General features: G+C 56.2%; 1 protein-coding gene across 1 annotated transcript; it reads right to left on the bottom strand.

The window, feature by feature from the left end:
• Nucleotides 1-4,657: 4,657 nt before the first annotated feature.
• On the bottom strand, nt 4,658-5,685 carry ATOH1 (atonal bHLH transcription factor 1). Its single transcript, XM_087737382.1, has one exon. The coding sequence runs from the start codon at nt 5,683-5,685 to the stop codon at nt 4,798-4,800; it is 888 nt and encodes a 295-aa protein (XP_087593508.1). The 3' UTR covers nt 4,658-4,797.
• Nucleotides 5,686-21,105: the final 15,420 nt, after the last annotated feature.

Genomic DNA, 21,105 nt, shown 5'->3' with positions numbered 1-21,105 from the left:
AGAAAAGCACACGCCAGAAAGCCACCCATTGTAGCGTTTAAATGCCTCGCCGCTCAAACCGCCTTTGACACGCCTTGGCTGGGCTCCCGAAGGCATCCTGTGCCATTTGATAGCACTTCAGAAGAGGCCTCTCTGTCTTCCCAGCTCCGGGGCAGCCTGGAAATGGCCAAAGCCGAAAGAGGCAGGGCATTCACCGCACAAGGGCAGCGCAGCCACCTAACTCGCCGGGGGGTGCAGAAGCTCCGAAAAAAGGACTTTGGGAGAGTCAGACTGAAGTTAAACGGGGGGGTGGCGGCAGGGCAGCATATGGCTTTCCGGGGCCAGACCCCAGCTCCGGGAGGGCTGCCGGCTGCGCGCCCCGGCCCCGGCCCCGGCCCCGGCCCCGCCGGACACCCAGCCCCGGGCACAGCCCCTTGCAGCGTTGCAAGGACTCGGCCAGGGCCGGACAACTTGTCCCCTTGTCCCCGGCGAGCGCAGGCGGGCCGGGCTGGCCGCGGAGCGGGTGCTCCCCACGCCGGGCTGGCAGGGTCCCCGCCTGGTCCACGCACAAGCCGCCCCCCGCCCCTTTCTCCGCTCTTTTCTCTCCTTCCCCGCTCTCCCGGACAGGCACGTCCCGGGCAGGTGCGGCGGCGGGTGGCCGGACCCAAGGCCGGCTCCCGGCGGGTGGCGGGGTCGGTGCCCGTGGGCGGCAGTGCCAGAGCTGGGGCCACCTGTGCCGGGGGCGCACAGCGGAGCCCAGGCCGGGAGGTGTCCCACGCGGGGCCGGGGCCGTGGGGCGGAGAGGGGCCGGGGCGCTCCCCCTGCCCCTGCAGGGTAGGAAGCGGGGGGTGGCTGCGTGTCTCCATCCCTGCTGCAGCGGCCCGGACCCCTGTGAGCCTGTGCAGGCGTGTGCCTGCGCCCACGCGTGTGTGCGCCCGTGCGTGCCGGCCTCCGCGCGGGCTCGCCCGTCCCTCTGTGGGCGCCCGCCGCCCCGCGCTGTCGGAGCAGACACGCTGGGCCGTTCCTGCGTATCCTTTTCTCCTCCTTTGTCTCCCTTTCTTTGGCTTTGACTCTTTCAGGTGCCCTGGCGGTGCCCTCGCGTGCTGCCGGTTGCTGGGAGGTGGCGTGGCTGCCACTGCGCTGCTGTTGTGCGAGGGGAGGGAGGGAGGGAGGAAGGGGGCTTGAATGCTGGCTGTTGTGCTCGGCTGGGGTGGGGGGCCGCCGAGGAGGAGGAGGAGGCCGAGGATGATGATGACGGAGGGGAGGGGGGTGACGACGGAGCTCACCGCGGGCGCGCAGCTCCCTGGGGAGCCGCCTGAAAGGCCGCTGCGCTCACCAGCTGACAACGCGTGCTCCGCTCCAGACACGGCGCACCGCGGCCGGGAGCGAGGCCAGACCCCCCCTCCGCCCCCCGGCCCCCCTGTCCCCCCCATTGTCCGCCCCATCGCATTGTCCGCCCCGCTCTAATTAAGAAACACTGGCCCCACGGCTAGCTCCCCCCCCCCCCCCGCCGTGGTCCCTGCGCTTTTCTGGTCTCCCCTCGCCGGGTTTAACCCTTTCTTCCCCTTCCCTCCCTCCTCCCTCCCCGAGGCCAGAGGTTGAGCAAACAGCAGCCGCAGAGCTGCAAGGCAGCGATGCGCTCCGGCCGCCGCGATGCAAACTCGCGCCCCCCCCGCCCCCCGCCCCGCCACCGCCGCGCCTCGCCCCGCTCTGGTCCCCCGAAATCTCCGCGCTAAACCCCGCCGCCGAAACGGGCGGGCAGAGCCCCGCACCGGAGCCCGCGGCTGCGGTTTATCCGGCGACCCGGGGGCTCAAAAGGCAACGGAGCCGCCGTGCGCCTCGCACAAAGGCCACCACCTTCCCCAGCCCCCCCCTCCCCCCCGCCGTCGTTTTGCACACCCCGGAGGATGCGCAGCGGTCGGCCAAAATTTAACGCTCGGATAGTGCGCTTCTGACTCCTCGCCCTTTTCAAATAAAAGCCCGTTTAAGATGATAAAACCCCACGAAGCAGCAAAGCGGGAGAAACTGCTTCCAGGGGCTGGTGCGCGTCTCCGCTCTTGTTAAAAAACTTTGCGCTAGTCTACACAAAACAAACACTGTCGCAAGCTCAATAAAGCGATTTATCCATCTTCATTACTTAAAGAAATGTTGTCTCTTTGTTTGTTTGGGAGATATTAAGCATGCTTAGCTTGCAACACATAGTTGATTCCTTTGCTAGTATCTTGGATACTTGGATCTGACTTTGGAAGGTAGGAGCTAATTGCTAATAATGGAGAGAAAGGAACCAGCCAGCATAGCGGGAGTGGCCTGGCATATGGGGAATGAGCAGTCTGAAATACTCAATATTCAAGTTTCCAAAATATTAATGAGATTATAGCAACCTGCAGCTATACGTTACAGCTTGTTAACGGAGTGCAAGAGAGGGGGGGCTGCCAAGCGGTTGTTATGCAAACTCTATAGCTGAACCTTAAAAATGGAAATGCGGCTGGGTATCTCTTTCAAAGAAGTGTTTAAAAAAAAAAAAAAAAAGAAAAAGCAGCAAAAGACCCTCAGACAGCGAGCGCTGCGCTGTCGCTGCGAGCACCAACTGCGCCCTGCGGTGCGCTCATCTGTCGGGGGAAGGGACCCCGTCCCAGGGAGCGGGGAGGGTTTTGATCGGCGCTTTTCAGCCCCTTCGCCTGTCCGCGGCCGCCGGGGCAGCGCCGGGGCCGGCGGGACCGGGGGGGGGTGGGCGCAGCCCGGCAGCCCGCGGCCGCCGCGCCGGGACCCTCTGCGCGGGGCGCTGCCCCCACCCACGGCGGCAGCCGCTTCGCCCGCGCTGGGCACGTACCCGAAACAAAACAAATAAACAAAACAACACCCCCAGCCCCCCAAAAAATTGGTGATGTTTTGCTCCGCCGGACCGCTCCCGTGCTGGGAGCCCACGCGTGCTCCCTAGGAAGGGAGCCCGGCTCCCAGAGCCCCGAAATAAATGCTGTTAACCAAAGGTGGCCCACCCCGAAAAATCTGGCGGTTTTTAGGAAGGGAAGTGACCCTGCCGAGGAACTTTTCACCCTGCGGGACCCTGCCCGGCCTGGGCAGGTACGGGGCGGCGGCGGGCGGGGGTGCGGGCGGGGCAGGGCGGCAGCCCGGGGCTGCCCGGGGCAGGTGCCCCGTTTCTGCAGGGGAAAGCGACAGGCAGGGGCTCCGCTCCCGCGGGGGCTGCTCGCTCCCGGCCGCGCCTGGTTAACTGATCGCCCCTTAGACCCCCCAGGTGTCACCTGCTGAACCCAGCGGGACCCCGGCACCGCCGGCGGCTCCGGTTTAGCCCCGGGTCTGGTGTCAGGGGCAGGCTGGGCAAAGCATCAGCCCCCCCCCTCCCTGGGGTTTAACCCGAGCCCGGGGGCCACATCCTGCTCCCCCGGCCACCCGCCGCGCTGCTCGCCTGTCCCCCACACCCCGCCGGCTTTCCCCGCCCGCTCCCAGCCCTTCCCGCACGGCTTACACCCCCCGCGAGGCAGAGGAGGCTCCGTGGGGGGACCCGCTCGCGTCCCCGACCGGGGAGGGGCGGGGGGGGAGAAGCCGGGAACGATGTGACTCGAGCGGCGGTGCGGGGACAGGCGGCTACCGAGCAGCGTCCAGCCCCTCGCCCTGCACTTGTTGCAATTACCCCGGCTCGGCTGGGAACGGCGGGACGGAGGTGGGGCCCGATCCCGGCGGTGCGGGCAGCGGGGGCAGCCCTGCCCCACGCGGGGCACAGACCCCCCCCCGGCCCCGGCGGTCCCTCTGCGGGGAGCCAAGCGTCCCGCCCGCCCGGCGCGGTCTGCCGGCCGCCGGGGGCACCGCCGGCCGGGGCTGGCCCGCTCGCCCTCCGCCGCCGGGTTTTGACAGCACCCCGGCTTGGGGCGTGCGAGGAGAAAAGCTAAACCCGACCGCGCTTTCAGGCTGGTTTTGGTTTTTTTCCCACGTTTATTCGATCTCAAAAAAAAATTTTAAAATTAAAATACATAAAACAATGGCAGCTGGCTTTGCTAAAATTAAAATAAACGATTCTCGTGGTAGAAAAGTTTTTTTTTTTAAAAAAAAGAGAGGCAGAAATAGTAGCAAACACTCCATAATAAATACGTTTCCTATTACCACAAAAGCAAAATAAAACGGACATAAAAGTTTGACACGACAAAACTGGTTTCGTTTTTAAGAGAGCGTTAGAATGAAGTGGCTTAATTAAATATGGGTCTCCAATTGGCAGTTAGTTTGTAGCTTTCCTCTTGAAACCGCATCTCCAGCCGCTGATAAAGTGCTTGCGCCAAGTTTCCCCCCCCCCCCCCCCCAAAAGACGCCGACGTGGTGCGCTAAGGAAAATCCACCTTTTCTCCGCTATTTACAGGACAAGCCGGTGCGTTATGTACAGGGGTGTGTGTGTGGTTTCCACAGCAGCAGGAGCCAGGGCAGGACGGGTGTCCCGAGGGCGCGGTGTGGGCGCGGTGCACGCCCGGGTGGGGAGGGGGCCGGCGGCACCCCCGCCCGCCGCGCTTCCTCCCTGCGCATCGGCTGCTGGCCGGCGGCGCCAGCCGGGCTCCGCGCTGCAAGGCGACGCGTTGGCAGGAGGGAACGACAACGACTTCTAGGCAAAAGAAACTTTGACAGTGGTAACTAAAAATAAAAACCACCAACCCCGACAGACAGGGCGGGCACAGTCACTCGCTAACGCCCTGGGCACACCGAGGAGCTGCCCGGGGGCGGGAGAAGAGGGGGCGCATTCCGCAGCCGCCGGCGGAGTCCGTGCTCCCAGGGGCGGCCGCGGCCCCGGGTGGGGGTGCTGGGGACGGCGCCCCCGCCCTAGCTGGCCTCGTCCGAGTCGCTGTAGTGGGAGCGGGGCGAGAACTCCCCGTCGCTCCTGTGGGACCGGGGCGACGTTTTGCTCCTCTCCTGCGGCGGCGGCCCGGGCTGCGGCATGAGGAGGGCGGGGGAAGGGGCTCTCTGTCCCATCAGGGCGCCCTCCGCGAAGGAGGAGAAGTGCAGCGGGTCGAGCTGCACCGAGTAACCCCCCGCGGCCGGCGGCGGCGGGGGGAAGCGAGTCCTGCCGTGCCCGGGCGGGGAGGCTCTCGGCGGCCCCGGCGGCGGCCCCGGCGGCGGCGCCGGCGGCCCGGCCCCGGCGGCGCAGGGCGACTCGAAGGGAGCCCCGCGGTGCTCGGCCTTGCCGGGGGCGTCGGGGGGCGCGGCGGGGCTGTGCAGCAGCTCGGCCAGGGCGCTGATGTAGATCTGCGCCATCTGCAGCGTCTCGTACTTGGAGAGCTTCTTGTCGTTGTTGAAGGAGGGGATGACGTTGCGCAGCTGGTCGAAGGCGTGGTTCAGCCCGTGCATCCGCCGCCGCTCCCGCGCGTTGGCCGCCAGCCGCCGCTGCTTCTGCACGCCGCTCACCTGCGCCCGCAGGCCGGGCCCGCCGCCGCCCCGCGGCCGCCCGCCGCCCGCCGCCGCGCCCCGCGCCCCGCCGGGGCTGCTGCCGCCGCCCCGCGCCGCGCCGCCCTCCGCCGCCGCCGCCGCCGCCTCCTCCTCCTCCCCGGGCAGCAGGTAGCGGGGCGAGGCGGCGGGCAGGCGGGCGGCGCAGCAGACGCCCAGCCAGCCCGGGGCGAAGCCGCAGCCGCCCGCCGCCTCCGGCCCCAGCGCCGCCTCCGCCGCCCCCGGCTCCCGCGCGCCCTCGGCCCACGCGGCCCGCGGCAGGCTCATGGCTCTAGCGCCGGCGCCGCGCGCCCATGGGGGCAGGGCAGGGCCGGGCCGGCTCGCGGCGCTGCCCGCCTGCCTCGCGCGTGGCGGCCCGACGTCTCCGGTGTCGGCCGGGCGCCGCGCCCCCCTTTAAGGAGCGGCACGCGCCGGGGTCCCCCCCTTCCCCCCCCCGCTCCCCCCTCCCCTCCCTCGCGCCCCCCCCCTCCCGCCGCCCGCCCTCCACTCGCGCCGGTCGCGTGTCGACGCGGCCAATGGGGCGCGCGCGGGGGCCGGCGCGTGCGGGGAGCCAATGGGGCGCGGGGCGCGGCCCGCCCGGCGCGCGGCGCGGGGGAGCGGAGGTTGGGGTTGGGGGGGAACGGGGGGGAGAGCCGGGGCCGGCGGCACGCGCGGTCCCGCCCCGCCCCGCCCGCGGAGGCGCGCGCTTGGCGGCCGCCCCGCACGCGGTGCTGCCGGCCGGGGGAGGGGGGGCGGGGGGGGATGATATCGGGGAGCGCCCCGGCAGCGCGGCGGCACCCGGCCCGCCCCGCCGCCGCCGCTCGGGACGCTCCGTCGCGGCCGCCGGGGGAAACACCCGTTTCCTTCCCCGGCCAGCCCCGCCGGCCGAGCCCCGGAGGCTGCGGTAAACGCCCGCCGTCGGTCCGTCCGGCGCTCGGTGCGGCCGCAGCAGCGGGCGCTGCCCGCCCCGGGCGCTGCCGCGGGGATCCCCGCAGGAAGGGCCGCGCCGCGGGCGGGGGCTGAGCCTGGGGGCTGCCGCCCGCGCGCCCTTGAGGCGAGCACGTGGATCCCGGGGAGAGGCGGGAAGCCCGCGCGGGAGCCGGTGGATGCGAAACGGCGGCGCGGGCAGCCGGGGCGGCGCCCCGGGACGGCGCCCCTGCCCTGCGCCGCAGCCGCCGCGTTGTCGGCGGGGTCCCGGTCCCCCGCGGGGTCCCGGTCCCCCGCGAGCACGGGCGTGTGTTCGGGCCGCAGCGGCTCCCCGCGGGCGGTGCGCAGGGAGGGAGCTCCGCGGGCCTCCCCGCCTGGCCCCGCCGCCCGCTCGAAGAGGAGAAGCGGAGGTTTGCTCATGTGAATAGGCGTGTGGAGAACAAAGTGATGGGCACAGTATGAGGTAGATACGTTTTTTCAAACGTGAATGACTCGCGGGCCAAGGAGGGAGCGAGGGCGCGCAGCGGCTCCAAGCCGTGCGGCGGTGACATAAAATGAGCAACCTTACCCGTTCGTTAGGCCGGCTGAGCGCGCTTAGCGCGTCGCGGGCGCCTGGGGCCCACCTTCCACAAAGAAGTGGATGTTTTCGAGCAAACAGGACGCTGACGGTTTGCTTTCTTTAAAAAGAAATTGAAACAAGCCTTCATTATTCTTTTCTGCTTGCAATGATGTTTCAAAGGCAAAGCTGCTGGATTTCCCCCCCACCCCCCTAAACCCATCGTCAATTTCTGATCAAAACAAAAGTGTTTACTTGGTAAGAAAGATGAAAAGGAACAAAAGTTTATGCCTTGTTTATGTGTATTATTAACGAAGTTGGCTATTTGTATCCATCAGCAACTTTTATAAGCTCCTATCATATTACTGCACACGCATGGATGCTTTTATCATTAAAAAAACCCCAACCCTCTCTCCACCGTGCTGAACGGTACTGTTTGCCAGCTAAATACCCAACCCTCCGGCTCTTCTTCCCGTCCCAGGCACCCAGGTCCTGGTGGCACAAGCTTGCCTTGCGAGGAGCCCCCTGTACCCTCCTCCCTGGGGTGAAGCCTGCGCATCCCCGTTTCAAGTGCCAGGCGCTGCGGCTGCGAGCTGCTTGATGCGAGGACCACAGGGCAAAGCCTGGAGGTGAGCGGGAGCTTTGCCAAGCAGGAGCCGCTGACATGCGTTTCCAGAAGCCTGGCAAGCTTGCGGGCACGGGGAGCACGATGATGGCGCGGCGTTGAAGCCTTAAACACCTCGCTCCCGGCCGGTTGGGCCACGGGGGTGTTGTTCCCTGACAGCAGGCCCAATCCTCCAGCTTTCCAAAGCTGCCTGCTTTCCAAGGCCGCCTGGCCAAGACCCCAGGCATGGAGGGGAGCGGCGGCCCGTTGGCATCCCATGCGGCTGCAGGGCGACTGCTGCCCAGGAGGGGCCCTGGCCTCTGGGTACCCCACGCCCCCAGCAGGGCCGGGGCTCCCGGCAGGCGCTGGGGCGCCTCCCTTAGCAGGACCGCCGTGGTTTTACGGAGTGCAGGGGAGATCAGCCCTAACCCCCTGGCACGCTCCTCGGATGGTCCGCCCGGCTGAGAAACACTACCAGCCGCTTATTTTTCAAGCGTGTGTTTTTTGAGTGTGCGCTTTGAAACTGGAGGCACTTGAGAGTCACTTGATAGTTTGCTTTTGAAAGGGGACGCACAAAAAGCCGTTTTCCCCACCGACACCACCGCTCAGAGGGGGGGAAAAAAATATTTAATTGAAACCCATTGCTCTGCGTATGCCCGTATCCGCTGTGCGCGCACACGCGCTCAGAGTCAAAGTCAAAGTCAAAGGGTGGTTTATGTCAGCGCTGGGTTTAGCTCTGCTCTCCCAGAATAAGATAAATGTAAGTGATGAAGAACTCCTGGGGCTGGCTGAACTCATTTTGTATTCAACACTGCCCGGCCCTTTTCTCTTCCCTTTCTCCCTCTCTTTGTATGTTCAAGCCTACTTGAGTTTCTTTTTTTCTTTTGTAGAAGTTGGTTCTTTTGAAGCGGTTCGAGGCACGCCCTGCCGCAAAGGGAACTTCACGGGAGTCGGAAACACAGGCACACCGGTCTGAAACACTTACTGTACAATAGCAGGAATGTAGGAAGCCTTGAAAATGAATCTCCTCTCTCTAAGAAAGTGTCAAAGCTTTCACAGGAAAACAAACCAAACTTATCTCCGTATCTTTATGCAGATTCCCCCCCCCGCCCCGCTCCTCCGTTCCCCCCCCAGTCTGGTTCAGGGCCGAGGCAGCAACTCGGGGTCAGGAACATATTAGTGTTACAGAAAAACGGGTTACAAAAGGGGGGGGGAGAACAGACTTGCAAAAAGCCTCCTCTATCGTTACAGCTAGAGACATTTTCAAAGCACACAAAGCACGTGGGTCAGCCCTCAGCTTAACTACTCAATAGTCTAATTGCTCATTCAGTCCCATTTCAAGATCAGCCGGCTGCTCTGCAGGCATCCCCACCGGTTAGGAAGTATTTTATTCCTTCTGTTCCCCTGCCCCACTTTCTCCACACATTCTCCTGTTCCCTCCCTTCCTTCCGAGAAGCGGGGGGAGCCCTCCCTGTGTCTCTCCCCTGGCTCGCGATCTGGCCTTCAGGCAGTTAAACGCATGAGTGGATAGAAACGAAGTTGTGAGTGTCGCTTACCGAGGTCAGGTAGTCCTGGCTGAATCCCAACCGCAACCTGCCCACGCCTCCAGCGAGGGGAGAGGAGGGAAGGGAAGGGGGGTTCCTGCCCACCTCGTCACCCACCTACGCCCTGCAGCGGCAAAACCATCAGAAGCTACTACAGCGAGCTACAACAAACACGTAAAGACAACGCGCAGCCCAAGGATTTTCAGTCTCATCGGCTGCACCATCAGAATATTCACCCAAATAAAGTGTTGGATTTTACATTATTCAGAGCAGGTGAGCTTAAAGCAGAAGAGGGTCCAGCAGCAAGTCTTCCTTAGGCTCCTCCTATGATCAGTGCCCGATGCTTTACTGTCAAATGTGTTTTAAATACACATTAGAAGGGATGACTGCAAGGAACGCAGAAGCCCAGGTACCTGGCACATCGCTACAGACCCCAACGTTTGTGGAACCTGCCCCCCTCCACTCGTGAATAACTGGGACCGCGTCGCCGCTGAAGCAGACGCGCCCTCATTTCTGCAGAGCAATCCTCCTGGGCAGATCGCTACCATTACCTGATGTCATTCGCTTCGACTCTTTGGGGGTCTATAAAACTAATTCCCATTTCTTGGTGACATTTACCCCCGTAAAGATCTAGTGCAGACCTATGCTCTGGGCCCAGCCCTGCAGACACTTTCTGTTATGTACAGTTAATTCTAGCGCAACTACTCCCACTGCCTCCAAGAGAAATGCTAAAGCGTCGCTGTAACAATACTTGCCTACCTCCTGGGGTCATTGTAAGGCATAACGAATTCAGCTTTGTAATATATTTGGAGATCTTATCTATAGAATTTATACCTACATACACTTTGCCCCTTTATTTAAATGGCTATAACTGGTACTGAAAATTTAATTTATGCTCTGATTTTAAAAATAAAAAGCTTTATATTCAAGGAAGCATCACTAATAACAACAATTTTCCTTTGGTCACATTGTTGTAAACATTTTCTTGTTTTTACACTCTGCTTGGCAAGGAGTTTCCTCTAAAATTGCTAAATGCCTTCATTCCCACCAAAGTCTCTGAGAGTTGAGGCACGGCCCCAACTCAGTTGTGGGATGCTTTCAACAACAGGCCTCCAGACAAACAAAACCGAACCACTACCAACCAACACGCAGGGGTTTGCAGGGCTGTTGCCATGGCCTGGTAAGTACTGCCGTCGCCCCAGATGATCTGAGGACCCGGTCTGGAAGGCAGCAAGGAGTTTACTCCTGTCCTAAGCTTGGAAAGTCTGGCTGCAGAGGCGCAGAGGTCTGCATTTGCTCGGTTACTGCTGCTGACAGTAACTGCAACCCTGGCAATAGCTCAGACAGGCAGCTTTTGCATTAGGATCTGCCTTACCAAGTATGTCCCAGACCTAAGCCCTTGGAGGAAGAAGAGTTAATGACTTAAAAAAAATTATACACTGCACAGAATTGGAAGCTTTTCCTTGCAGTGCGAGACTGCTTTAATGCAATGGAAACACTAGTATTCTGATACTGGTGTTTCCCAAGGGATCGGTTTGTGTCAGAGGCTTTATACCTTCCCCCATCCTTGATCTCCTCGTCTCTTCAACGGCGATGTTACTCCAGGTGTAGTTCGTTCACCCTTTGCAGCAGGAACAACTTTGTTGGGCCTGCGAGCGCTCACGCGCACCACCCACAGGTCTGTCATTTTAGTCACTCCTGAAGTGAGCAGCAACGGAACGCTAGGAACTGGCTCCTGCTTAAGGCACTGCGTGTTAGGAAATGCTTTACAAACAAGTGGTGTCTAGCATTCTTTCATTAGGCTGTTACTTAATATGTTTTACTGATATAAATCACTTTTAACCAAGAAAATGACCAGTGCCATCAACAGTTTTACAGCATAAGAACAACACTTAATTTGGTTTAAGATCAGAGAACTAACATCCATCCATCCATCCATCCATCCATCAAGACAATATATTCCCTTCAAATCACATTTGGTCACCTCCACTTGCTCTCAATGGCTCTTGCACAAGAGTCCGGGGAGTGTAAGCACTCCAGATTTCTAGGCATGTAGAACTGCTGGTATTTTTTTTTTTTTTTTTTTTTTACCCCATCACCACAGCATTCCCTCTTTCACTGTTGCTTTAGCCATTGCACAGAGTATAGTTATAAAGGTTTGCTCTGGGAAAAGACTGTAATCATAGGCCTGAAGTATAAACTAAAAATTTAGCTTGCAGACTCTCTGTGGCACAGCAGTAACATATTTCAGTGGACAAGGGGGAAAAAAATAACAGTTGACATGTAAGCAAGAGGAAAAAAGGAAAAATCTGACATCTTAAACAGCGGGCATTGCCTCTCAACAACAGCGGTAACCTGTTTTACTAAAGCAGTAACCTGGGAGCGCGGGAGGGGGTGTTTGCTTCAGTTGTACTGGGCCTTCGATACAGGGTTCTCACGTCCATCACCTGCAAAGCTCTTGGCAATTAGGCAGCCGTGTGCCTGAAGGAGGTTTCTTAGTAGTGGAAATGCCAGCCTGGAATTTGAACCTTTGCAGGTCTCCTGAGGAGAGAAGGTCTCTAAAATGCAGAGAGTAAATATTTACAGTCACAGAAACCAAAATAATGCAGAGAACAGTGGTTCCTCTAAGGGGAGAAAAGCAAGTGAATGGACCCAAGCTGGTGCTGACCAGCACCTCACATCAGTCCCGCAGAGCAGAGAGTATTTCCCCACGAAATAAACACTTAGCCAAGAGAAAATACTACCTTGCCATCCACGGGAAATCCTCCTGTTTAATCTCTGACAGCAAAGAGCATGGGGGCTTCTAAGAACAATCCATTTCCAACACAACACAGCACCAACACAACTTTCAGGAACTACCCCTGTGAAAGGCTGTGAAAACAAACCCATATGAAGACATCTTCACTTGGTCTACTACCTCATAAATTAGGATGTCTTAAGAATTTTTTAATACTTTAAAAAAAGCAGAACCAGAATAATTATTTTTCTTTTTTTTCTACATGAGGTTAAGACACACATACATCCCCCCCAGCACTTGAAGATTTAAAAATGCTCTTAAACAAATCCTGCATATGACGAAAATTAAGCTGTAGGAGCATCTCAAAATGCTGAGCCCTGCAGAAGACTCTTTTCAGTCTATGGGACGACAGCTTCAGTGGAGTGTCATTCGCAGCGCCTGCGACGGGTGTCCTCATCGGTTGTGTTCAGAGAAGTGACGCTCAGCTGCAGTCCTGTAGTGCTTGGGAAGCGGTTCTCCTGCGGCAGTAGGCTTGCAAAATCCTGCCTGTGGCAAGATCTGTACCTCTGGCATACCCCTGAGCTGCAGATCTCTTGGATCCAGAGCTGGAGGAAGACTTGCTATAGTTTGTAAGCATTGCTATTTTCTAGGCAAGCAGGATGTTTTGAACTCACTCCGTAAAAGTTTTAGGAATTCCCAGAGGGTGACGCCTAATGTTCATCTGCAGCATGCAAGAGCTACGTTGAGGCAGAACGCGAGGTTAGACACAGCTGCCTGCCTGCTGAGGCCAGGCATCGGAGAGCTTTCACCAGGAACCCCCAGTCTTCACTAGCCTGGGTGCACAGCTCTCGCAGCCCACATCACGTCCCCTGTGTGGGTCTCACAAGTGTTCAGTGTGAGAAGGTGAGTGGCTTGGCTTCGGAGGGAGGGATGGCAGGAGGAACCACCATCCCACCCTGCCTTGTTTGTGAGCACAAAAACCCACCCCGTGCTTCAGCGCGGCTGTCGCGCCTGTGCCACTAGAAATTATTTTTGCTCTAGGCCTGTGCGTATTTGCGTCCTGGTGAGAGCGTGAGGAGACAACATCTTGCCGGGAACGCAGCGCGCAAGCAATGCCCAGCGAGAGCTGCTTTGCTAGACAAAAGCCCGGTGCCTCCCCAGGTCCCTGGGTGCCCTGCCGCGGGCCGCTGGGACGGGCTCTCCCAGCGAGATGGGTCTCTCCAGCTCGGGGCACCCGCTCTGGTGGCACGGCTGCCTGGTGGGCACCACCTGCCCGGCGGGATCGCAGAGCCCAGGCCGCGCAACCGAAGACGCCCGCCAAAGCCTCGTGAGATGGCGGCGAAGCCCACCGACCCGTCCTCGTCCTCCCCCCCCGAGCCCCTCGGGTGGGGTGTGCGCCCCGGGGCTGCCCCTCTGCCGGCAACAGGTTGAATATTGTAGGTGTGGGCGATTAAAGTGTCGCCGGCACAATGGCGGTCTGTGTCCCATTCGCCACGCCCGGGCTCCTCTTTGGAAAGCGCACACAAGAGGTGACACGGCGCTGGCCCCCGCCATTATCCCGGCGGCATAGCGGCGCGGCCCGCCCCGTCTCCCGGGAAATGGGGCTCCCCCGGCCGCTGCCCGGTAGCCGCGGGACCACCGCGGCCGCGCACGCCTCCGCGGCCCCCCGCCAACGGCTTCCCCCGTCAACGGCTTCCCCCCCACGGCTCTCCCCGTCGGCGGCTCCTCCAGCCAACGGCTCCCCCGGGGGAAGCGGGGGGGGCGGCGAGCGCCTGCCGGGGGCGGGGGGAGCCGAAAAGCCGACGGCGGCACCCCCCAGACCCTCGCGGGGACAGGGAGCCCCCGGCCCGGGCCGCCACCGCCGAGGCCCCGGCCCGCCGGAGCGGGACCCCGCCGCCGCCGCCGCCGCCGCCGCCGCCGCCGCCGCCGCCGCCGCCGCCGCCGCCGCCCGCCGCCCGCCGCCGCCGTGCGGGAGCCCGAGGCGGTGGCGCAGCGCCACCCTCCGGGCGGCGGCGGGCAAAGCAGGCCAGGGCAGGCCGGGGCGGGCCGGGGCGGGCCGGGCTGCCGCTCCCCGCCGCGAAAATCATCCCCGTTCCTCCGCAGCGGCTTTCCCCGCCCTGGTTTTCCCGCTCGGCTGGGCGTGAAGGCAGGTCAAGCTCCCGTTGAGCCCCAGTCCCTGGAGGGGCAGCAGCCTGCCTGGTGGGACAGTAACGCCTCAAACGCAGGTTTGCTCCCAGGCAACACGCAAAGCTGCTGAGACGCAAAACGCTGCTCAACTTCGGTTTCCCTCAACGGCAGCGTCCTCACGGCTCGGTGCGGGCGCCGCCAGCATCCCCAGGGCCCGCGGGGCGCCCGGGCACCGGCCGGGGCGGAGCTGGCAGCCTCCCGCCGCCCCCCGCCGCCCCCCGCCGCCAGCCGCCCCCCGGCTCCCCGCCCGCGGGGCCCGCAGCGCGCCTGTGCCGGGCCGCTGGCAGGCCGGAGCGGCCGCCTGAGGCAGGAGGTGTGCCTGAGGTACGGCCTGCCTTGGGTTTGCTGCTAAGAGACAAGGACAAATTCAGCCCCTTCGGTCTGATTGTCATCCACACAAGCGCTGAACTGGGCAGTGTCACTTTGGTATGAGAATTAACCGATTAAAGCCAAAAGGTCTTTATAAGCGAAAAATACAGCTAGGTGTTGTACAAAGCAAACAGTCTGCTGAGTTCAGTGCTAACTGGTTTTTTTTTTCATCTTTTCCCCCTTTTTTGGCCATGCTTTTGCAAGTGACCGCCATTGACTCAGGAAAATCAAGCGTGGGGCAATGAATGGAGGTACATATGCAAAAGCACTGCACCCACTAGTTCCTTACATGGCTTCAACCTATGAAATAGAAACTCATGTCTGTACTCCAGGTTAACGTCTATTTATACTCCAGCAAATTACTATATGCCGTGGATAATAACCCGCTGGCTCTAAGTTTTAGAAGGAAAGCTGCTTGTATGTGTCAATATTTATGGAATAAATGTTTAGAAATATTCATGGAAATAAGTTGTCCCTTTTCAAGCAACTCATATATATAACAGGCCTAATGTATATACGAATAGGCCTACATTTGTCAGATGATACAACAAGCCTTTAAAACTGAAGATCACAGTGATACTTATTGAACACAATAAATATGTCTTTCAAAAGTCAGACTTCCAGGTGTATCAGCTCTACTTCTACCTATCTTTCATCCTCATGTAGGAAAAACAAAGCTCCCTGTGTCCCCTATCAGCTATACCTTCTGTATTGTATAGATAGTCTAACAGGTGTTGGGTTTTTTGTTTTTGTTTTTGTTTTTTTTTTTTAATCATATAAAGTGTTTTAGGGAATTCTGTTTTGTCGGGGGCGGGGGGGGGGGGGAGATGACAACTTCATCTGCAGTCTCCTGAACCTGCAGAAATATAAAACCGATCCAAGCAACAGCAGATACTATTCAGAAAGGTCTGTAAAAGTTAGAGCAAGACAAACCATTCCAGTGTGGCCTGAGCACTATTTCGTAAAGCAACATGCTTTTCTGTTACACTACATCAATTTCTTGCTGTGTTTGCTGTCATGCCACAGAGACTATTCCTTAAAAATGTGTCAGATAGTAGGAGTAGCAAGTAACCACATTATTAGCTTTGTTCACAGTATTTGCTTTCTTTCTCCCGTTCCCCTGTGTGTAAGCAAAAGAATTAATTAGTAACAACATGGGTCAGCTGTGATTACTCTTACTGTGGCCCACAGTGAATATTCATATACAGGGAATATTCAAAACCGAACAAGACCTCCCCACTGCGTGTGCGAGGCAGCACGTCCCTGGCCAGTGGGGGAGGGAGGCACGCTTACCAGCGGTGGCAGGCCTACAATGCACTCCCAGAGCTGCCCACTCCCCCTTTTCTTTTCCTGGCACTTGACAGGGACCCGAGCTAGACTGGCAGAGCGAGGCAAATAGAACAGAAACAATCTGTGAGAAGGTTGTGTTCTGTTTTGTTTTTTTTTTTTTTTTCCCCCAACTGTGCTTTTTAATTTCTAGCAGTCATTTAACATTTACCACCTTCACACCAGGCTCCCAGGCAAAATGCTTGCCACAGCATCGTCTGGCTGCCTCTGGCTGTGCTGAGTGGGAAAGGAGCATCCCTCTGCAGCCGAGTTAGGGGAGTAAGTGACACCTCTGAGCCTTTCTTTGAGCGGCAGCAGAAGTTAGATTCAGGTGGGGCAATTTCCTGTATGTAGGAGGAGGTGATATTTCCCTTCGTGAGGTTGGTTCCCGTGGATGTTTGCAGACGGGGCTTTGATGCCGTTGGCGATACATCCCGCATGTAGTCAGAGAGCTAACAGGGAAGGCTGCGTAGTTAGAAGGGGCTGCTGAGAAGGTGGGGGCTGGTTTCCAGCTGGTTTCCAGCTTGCTACATTTTTCCGGCGATGTCCCACCTGTAGCCATGTGCCAGCATGGGGGACGGGAATACTGCATCCTGCATGGCAAAGGTGCTGCCGCAGCCCCACAGGGAGGGGCGAAGCAGGCAAGGTTTGTCTGTCCTAGTGGGCAACCAGGTGTGAACCCTCAAATTGGGGTGGTGTGTGCATCTTTGCCCTGAAATAAACACCCCTTTCCTTTCTCCTCCTGCTCTCCATAGCCTCCCCTGACTCTGGTGCGGGGGGTCAAATGGAGGTGGGGGGCGGCAAGCAAGCAGCTGAAACAGAGCTGTGGGGGGGGGGCCAGCGGCAGAGCACTCACCTGGTGGGCTGTAACGCGAGGCGCTTAGGAGGCTGCGAAAGCAAACCCGCGTGTTGTGCCTCGGCAGAAGCTGTGCCTGAGCTGCCAGGTGCCATGCCCTGGGAGGCCAAGTTACCACGCTGCCACGCTGGCTGTGGCATGGGCCAGGGTAGCCATTTCGGGAAGCACCTGCAGCTGTGTGGTTACTTGAGGGGCTCAACGACTGCCTCATGCAGACATGTGTGTGCACTCCCCCCCCCCCCCCCCCCCCCCCTTTGTTAATCAATGGGTTGGCCTTAAACTCCTTATTTTGATTTGGGGGGGGTCAGCCTTATAATGGATGACAGCTGGATTTGCAAATAAAACTGTTGTTAATTTTTTGTTTTGGCACTTCACAGCAGTCCCTTATCCCATTTTGTGCTGGCGCATCACCTGCTTGGAACAAGGAATGGGACACAAGCATTTTTTTTTTAAGGGGGAAAAAATTATCCTTCATTTTAAAAAAAAAAGGTTGGCCTTACTTGTGCTAGTGGGAATAATTAGCTACAGGAGCACTGAGCTGTCGTGTCATGGTGGAGGGGTGTCCTGTGCTTGGTGGGCTGCAGGTAGCTTGCTTTTTCCACTGGTACAGCAGTTACTGATCCCAGGCATTTGTACCAGGGCTCATATGGTCACCGCGCCCGTTCACGTATGCCTTGCTTTGGGCAGTGTGACCAGCACCTGTGGGGAAAGCTCCCTGTTGTAGGATGCTAACCTGGCGTGCGAAGGCTCTCCTGCCCTGATACACGGCACTCTCCAGCTGCTGGTGGGCTCACACACCACTTCTGGTGGGAGCTAGGGAGAAATGCGTGACCTGTATGTATCTGCCTCTGCAGCCCTGCTTACAAGCCTCAGGTATGCCCGTAACAGCCCCTGCTGTTTTTAAGGGGCCCAAACTGGTCTCAAATGACTGCTGGGGCAGAAGGAGCAGGGACGAAATTGTGTCTCTGGCCTGCGACTGGGGCAACCGTTGCCTCTTCCCACTGCCAGCCCACTGGGTTGTGCAGCCCCCTCCTTGGTGCCCTGCTTTCCTCCCTCTCGCCCCGGTATCCTCAAAGTCCTTCTCTGAGCATTCGGGGAGGAAAGATTTATTTTTCTCCTTACAGCAGTGAACTGGTTCTGAGACGCTGGATTCTTGCTTCTGCCTCAAATTTCCTGTGTGACCTGGAGCACAGTAGTTAATGACTTGACAGTTCAGTTTTCCGGCTGTAATATTTTCCTTCCTTCTGACGAATATTATAGAAATAAATTCTGTAGTACATGCAAAGCGTCACGCCATCGTGATGAATGGGATAGGGGGGCAGATTTTGTAAGTCTTGACAGATAATAAATTTATTTTTATAACTATACCTCTTGAAAGGTAATTTTTTCATTAAATTCATGGCTCCTGTAATTTTGGGGCATTGTTACAATTTTTTGGTTAGGAATTAATTAGGCCATGAATCATTTTGCCTGCACCAACCTTCCTTTGGAGGCTATTTCTGACCTCACAAACAATGCCTTGCGTGAGACATGACGAGCCCATGGGTTGTGATGATGCATTCGCAGTTGCCCACTGGTCTTGATGTGACACGTGGATGTGTGTGTTCATGTCCCAGTGTTTATCAAAAACTTTGTCTATGACTCATTCTTAGGAGCAGATACTTGATTTTGACATTTATTTCACAACAGCTCCGCAGAGTGAAGAGGAAACACGGATGTTGGGATGGAGAGAAAAATGGGTAAAGCAGGGCTGTGTTGGTATGATGCCTTTGTTGTTTTGGACACAGTTTTTTTCAGTAGCTACACCCACGAGCATGCGCATGGGAAGCTGGTTTACTTTTTCATGTCTTCACCTTCGTGCAGATTTGAGAAATTAAACTTATCTGGGGTGTTAACCTCCAGTGTGCCGCATTGACCCAGCTGCTGTGAGTGTTCAAGCACGGCAGCTTTGCGTTCTCATCACTTCGTAGCATCCTACATGAGTGGGGAAGAAAGAGAAAAAGATACCTCTGAAAAATCTAATCTATTTAGGGGAACGATACTAGCACTTTGTTTTTATGAAGACAGGAGGGAAACCTAGGAGACTTTGGCTCTGGTCATGCTGCGGCTGAGTCAGTGACAGCTATAATCATTCACTTGATTGGCACAGCAGGACTATTTTTTATCTCCAGGTATTTCACCGTTGGTCAATAGGAACACCTTACTAAGTGATTCTTTGAAATCAGATAAATATGTTTTCTTCCACTGCTCACTTTTTGTTTGTAGCTGGTACATTGAAATGGTTGTATGACTGGAATCACCATGCGAACAACTCATCTTTATATACAGCTGGCTTGTATTTCCAGTGGACCTACTGCAGTGGAAACACTTGGCAGTCTTTAACGCTATTGCTTCAGTGGATTTTTATTTAAAGAAAGGGAGGAGAAGTGTCACATAGGGTTCGCCTTAATCTAGCCTGTTCTGGAGCGTACACAGGTAGTAGCTGTAAAACTACCCAGCTCCAGAGAGGTGTGTCGGTAAGTGACAGGGACAATGCCTATGTTAAAGTGAGTGACTTATGATGCCAGCAGGACAGCACTTTCCAAGAGCTCATGATTACTTTCCAGATCAGGAGTAGCCTAAAACTAGGACCCTGATCACGCAAGCATCTCTGTGGCTAAGGGAACCCCTGCTAGACACACTGTAGTGTGCCTAAGGGCTTGTAGGGTCAGTGCCTCAGTTTGCCATAGCTCTGCCTCAGAGAAAATAAGTAGAGCTTGTCTCCTGGCTGATTTTCATGAAATAATAAAAGTAGCCTGATTAGAAAAGCTTCTAGCATCCCGTTGCTAGGCATTTAGTGTCCACTGACGTATGAGCCTATTGGCATTAGTGCGTAGGCACCTTTAAATTTTGACCTCAAGTCACTTGCAATAATCTACCTTCCTTTAGATTTTTACATTATCTGGATTCAGATCTTTTTTAATGTAGCAATGAATTGAGGACTCCTTCCAATGTATTTTTGAAATCAAAATGAAATCCCCTGAATGCCTGCTAAGCTTAATAGAAAATTGTAAGAGGTCAAAAATATTATTCAGTGAATGAAATACACTGAATGTAAAAAGCCAGCAGACAAACTTTGGGTGCTGCACGTTAAATCATCACGACTGACAGTATTGCAGTACATCCCGCGCGACTTACTAATGACTAGGCCATTAAATTTGACGTGTTAATGAAACTTAAGGATTGAGAAGGCCATAACGAAATACGGGCTAAATTCTCTCACACTAAAACTTTTGTCAAATCTAAAGGCAGTGTATGTCCAGTATCACAGCAAACTAACTTTTGTGCAAAAAAAGATGGCAGAATGTGATTCTATAAAAATAACGACCATGTTCCAAGAAAATCCCTAGATTACGCTAAAAAGGATGGAGGTGGGATGCAGTATTTCTACAAATCACGTCCTGTACATGTCAGGGCCAATGAACTCTAAAATCATTCTCCTAAATGCTGTCCGTATACGTTTCATGAAATCTAAGCCTGACATTGCTACACATGGTAAATCTTGGTGATGTCCATGGATGCTCTACAGCTGAGCTGACTCACGGCAGCCTGGCAAGCTCATCCCATCTCCATGGGCTAAATCCCCTTCAGTAACGCTGCGGCAAAAACGTTCACGAGTGGACACCTTGCCACAGACCCAAAATCCCACAGCACTCGGCACTTAAACAGGAGGAAACACAAGTTTAGAAAACAATTTTATTAGACAAATTATTTAGACAAATTATACACAGAAAGCTCTGCCACTTGTAACTGAGGCCTCCAAAAAGTGTTTTGTGTATCTGTATAATAGGCAACACATCAAAATAGGCCTATTTTAAATATCGTACATGGTTAACAGTTTTTGTTTTTAATAGCTAAAATCACTGCAACATCTGGTATGTCCCTACGTAGCTTGTTGGAAAGAAATTTTCTTTCTTTTTTTATTTTACTCAGAAGTGTGGATGAGTTCATGAATGTTACAAAGGGGAAGCAAGTTGTGCATGCTTTTAGACACTTGCTACCCTGGAAACAAAATGGCCTTTTGCACGATAAGAATTCGTTCTGCCTTACACGGTAGACAATATTTGAAGATTTAGTACAAAAACAGTGACAGTACAAGATGCTCCCCCAGAACAGAATTAGCATCAAAATAGAATAGATCTGAAGAATATACCTTTTAATTTATCCTAAAGCAAATCACATAGGCTGATTCCTATTAATCCTAGCCAAAGAATGAGTTAGGTTAAAATAAGTGTATGGTTGCATTAAAAACAAAACCAAACCAAAAAACTCACAGGATAAACTGCTTGCTTTCTACTTAACTGCATTTTTAGTTTTAAGGATTACAAATTGAAAGCTCTTCCTACATTTCTAACAGGTAACAGTGTTACTTTAAAAAGCTGGTGCCAAAGTGGGCACTGGTTTTGCTCTCACTGCTGTTCTTTCTCTTGTTCTATACAGTTGGCACTAATGTAAAAAATACATAGCTCCTCTAAATCTAACTTAACATATAAAGGGTTAAAATGAGCGCCTGTTCATATTTTTTTTTCCTTAGAACAATACGTGATTATAATTAAGGCCACA

Source organism: Nipponia nippon, unplaced genomic scaffold, assembly GCF_047370975.1.
Source record: "Nipponia nippon isolate SJK-2023a ecotype South Korea unplaced genomic scaffold, ASM4737097v1 scaffold_6, whole genome shotgun sequence".
Lineage (NCBI taxonomy): Eukaryota > Metazoa > Chordata > Aves > Pelecaniformes > Threskiornithidae > Nipponia > Nipponia nippon.
The sequence above is the reverse complement of the archived record's forward strand: the minus strand, read 5'-3'. Positions and strand labels throughout refer to the sequence as shown.

Coding starts and splice junctions, on each gene's coding strand:
- ATOH1 (XM_087737382.1), bottom strand. CDS start 5,685: ATGAGCCTGCCGCGGGCCGCGTGGGCCGAGGGCGCGCGGGAGCCGGGG.